At 46.5% G+C, this 2,749-nt stretch overlaps 1 protein-coding gene across 1 annotated transcript; it reads left to right on the plus strand.

Annotated features, from left to right (window-relative positions):
• The first annotated feature begins 529 nt into the window (after positions 1 to 529).
• LOC132838909 (cytochrome b-c1 complex subunit Rieske, mitochondrial) lies at positions 530 to 2,322 on the plus strand. Its single transcript, XM_060859572.1, has 2 exons — positions 530 to 791; positions 1,628 to 2,322. The coding sequence occupies exons 1-2, from the start codon at positions 578 to 580 to the stop codon at positions 2,236 to 2,238; spliced, it is 825 nt and encodes a 274-aa protein (XP_060715555.1). The 5' UTR covers positions 530 to 577; the 3' UTR covers positions 2,239 to 2,322.
• The last annotated feature ends 427 nt before the right edge of the window (positions 2,323 to 2,749 follow it).

Consider the following 2,749-nt stretch of genomic DNA (forward strand, 5'->3'; position numbering starts at 1 on the left):
GACATGAAGCACAGACATGAAGCACAGACATGACGCGCAGACATGAAGCGCAGACATGACGCAGACATGAAGCGCAGACATGACGCAGACATGAAGCGCAGACATGACGCAGACATGAAGCGCAGACATGAAGCGCAGACATGACGCGCAGACATGACGTGCAGACATGAAGCGCAGACATGACGCGCAGACATGACGCGCAGACATGAAGCGCAGACATGAAGCGCAGACATGACGCGCAGACATGAAGCACAGACATGAAGCACAGACATGAAGCACAGACATGACGCACAGTTCTCCTACAGAGCCTACAGAAATTGTGATCTTTAAGGACTTTTATCAGTGCAGTAAGACTGGAGTTCTATAACACAAGTGTAAAATCACATTAATAATAAACGTGTTGTTCAGCACTGATTCTTTATTACACTCTTTAACCTAACTACGCTAACAAACAGCATCCGGGACTCTTCTGCGTCATCACGTCACCACGCTGCCATGACGCTCTGAAAGGCGGAAGTTGTGTATTGAGGAGAAGAAGCCCCGCCCCTTAGCCGCTGTAGCAGTGGTACAGAGAGTAATGATGATGTCCATGGCGGCGCGCGCGGGCTCGTTTTCGCCTTATTTACAGGCCACAAACTTCGCCGTTACTGCGCCGCTGAAGGCTCTCGTGTCTGCGGTGGTGCTGAAGCGTGATCACGTTCTGTTGGACCCAAAGAAACCTTTCCTCTGCCGCGACTCTCTGAGCGGACAAAGTCCCAGGACAGGGCCTGCTGTGTCCTCCAGCCTGAACGGTGAGTGTTAGAGCTCCGGTACATCACCGGTACATCACCGGGATATAACCGGGATATCACCGGGATATAACCGGGATATAACCGGGATATAACCCATCACCGAGTGTACTGTAAGCTTTATACTTAATAAGTGCGGCTTTAATACAGAACAACACACTGGGGTAAAGCTTAGCCACAGTGTTAGCCACCAGGCTAAAGCTAACACTACTGCTGTGTCCTCCAGCCTGAACGGTGAGTGTTACAGCTCCGGTATATAACCGGGATATAACCGTCACTACATCACCGCGTGCACTGTAAGTGTTAAAGCTCCACATATAACCGAGCGCACTGTAAGTGTTTATACAGAACACACTGGTTTAAAGCTTAGCTACAGTGTTAGCCACCAGGCTAAAGCTAACTACTGCTGTGTGACACTCAAGGACACTCGGAGTTCATCATTAATGTAACATTTACAATCTTATCTTTTATTAGGTTATCTTTTTCTTAGGTTTTGTTTGGAAACGAATTTGTCAATTTAATTCGACTCTTTAGTTTAGAATCGTGAAATACTTTTTATTTAGTTATAAATAACTGTCTGTTGCTACCGCTAGCATTAGCTGTATACTGTCAGCTAGCTAAGCATTCTACTGCGCATGCGCTGAGTATTTTCGACCCTGTCGCTGCTGACTTTACTAGATTTAAACTCGAAGTAACAGATACATTGAACTTATTTCATATACACTTGTGTTTATATTATAAAATGAGAATAAAAGTATGTTAACACAACATAGATGTAGAAGTGAATTGTAAACTGTAGCACATTAATCATGCACCATTTTGTGTTCTTTGTGTTGTAGTGAGTGCTGGCGTGCGTTTTGCCCACACGGACATTAAGATTCCTGATTTCTCTGATTATCGCCGCCCTGAGGTGATGGACCCAAAGAAGTCTTCTCAGGAGAGCGGGGACGCGAGGAAAGCGTTCTCCTACTTGATCACGGGTTCCACTGCAGTTGTGGGGGTCTACGCCGCTAAAACAGCCGTCACGCAGTTCATCTCCTCTATGAGTGCCTCGGCTGATGTCCTGGCTCTGTCCAAAATAGAGGTCAAGCTGTCAGACATCCCTGAGGGCAAGAACATGACGTTTAAATGGAGAGGGAAACCGCTGTTTGTTCGTCACCGAACAGAGAAGGAGATCGCCACCGAAGCCGATGTGGATCTGTCTCAGCTGCGTGACCCTCAGCACGACAGAGACCGTGTCCAGAATCCCTCATGGATGATTGTCATCGGTGTGTGCACTCACCTGGGCTGTGTTCCAATTGCCAACGCAGGTGACTTCGGAGGGTACTACTGTCCTTGTCACGGCTCGCACTACGACTCCTCGGGCCGCATCAGGAAAGGTCCGGCTCCGCTCAACCTGGAGGTTCCTTATTATGAGTTCTCTGATGAAGAGACAGTGGTGGTGGGCTAAAAACACCTGTGTGTTTGTGTGTGTGTCAAACTCGCTGCTCTGTTTGTGTGGTTTCTGTAAGTAATAAACCAATATTTTATTTCACACAGACTCCTTACTTTGGTTATTCTTATAAATGAGGCTACAGTGCTGTGTTCTGCATGAGAACTTCACACACACACACACACACACACATCTGCTTTTCCTGTGTAAAAATAATAAACTGTATATAAGACAATTGTTTCTGACTGTTTATTTAATTAGTGGCTGTACGATAAATTCTCTAGCAGTTCTGAGAAGAGCTGTGATCTCACAGAGAACCGGACCGGAGGAGATTTGCACCGCATCCATTGTTTCGTTTCAGCCACCGGTGTTCCATACAGTGCTCACGAGTTGTTAGGAGGAGAATAACACGCTCAGTGTGGTCCGCATGTAGATGTTACATGAGTGATGCTTCTTTAGCAGGAAGCTCACAACCTTGCTGTTTGTTCTTTTAACTGCTTGACAAATAGAAGATGTGTTTGAGAAGTCA

Source organism: Tachysurus vachellii, chromosome 23 (assembly GCF_030014155.1).
Source record: "Tachysurus vachellii isolate PV-2020 chromosome 23, HZAU_Pvac_v1, whole genome shotgun sequence".
Classification (NCBI taxonomy): Eukaryota; Metazoa; Chordata; class Actinopteri; order Siluriformes; family Bagridae; genus Tachysurus; species Tachysurus vachellii.

Excerpts from the sequence above, each read along its gene's own strand:
- LOC132838909 (XM_060859572.1), top strand. The coding sequence starts at position 578 with ATGATGATGTCCATGGCGGCGCGCGCGGGCTCGTTTTCGCCTTATTTA. Across the intron at positions 792-1,627 it reads TGTGTCCTCCAGCCTGAACG|TGAGTGCTGGCGTGCGTTTT; the intron begins GTGAGTGTTAGA and ends TTTGTGTTGTAG.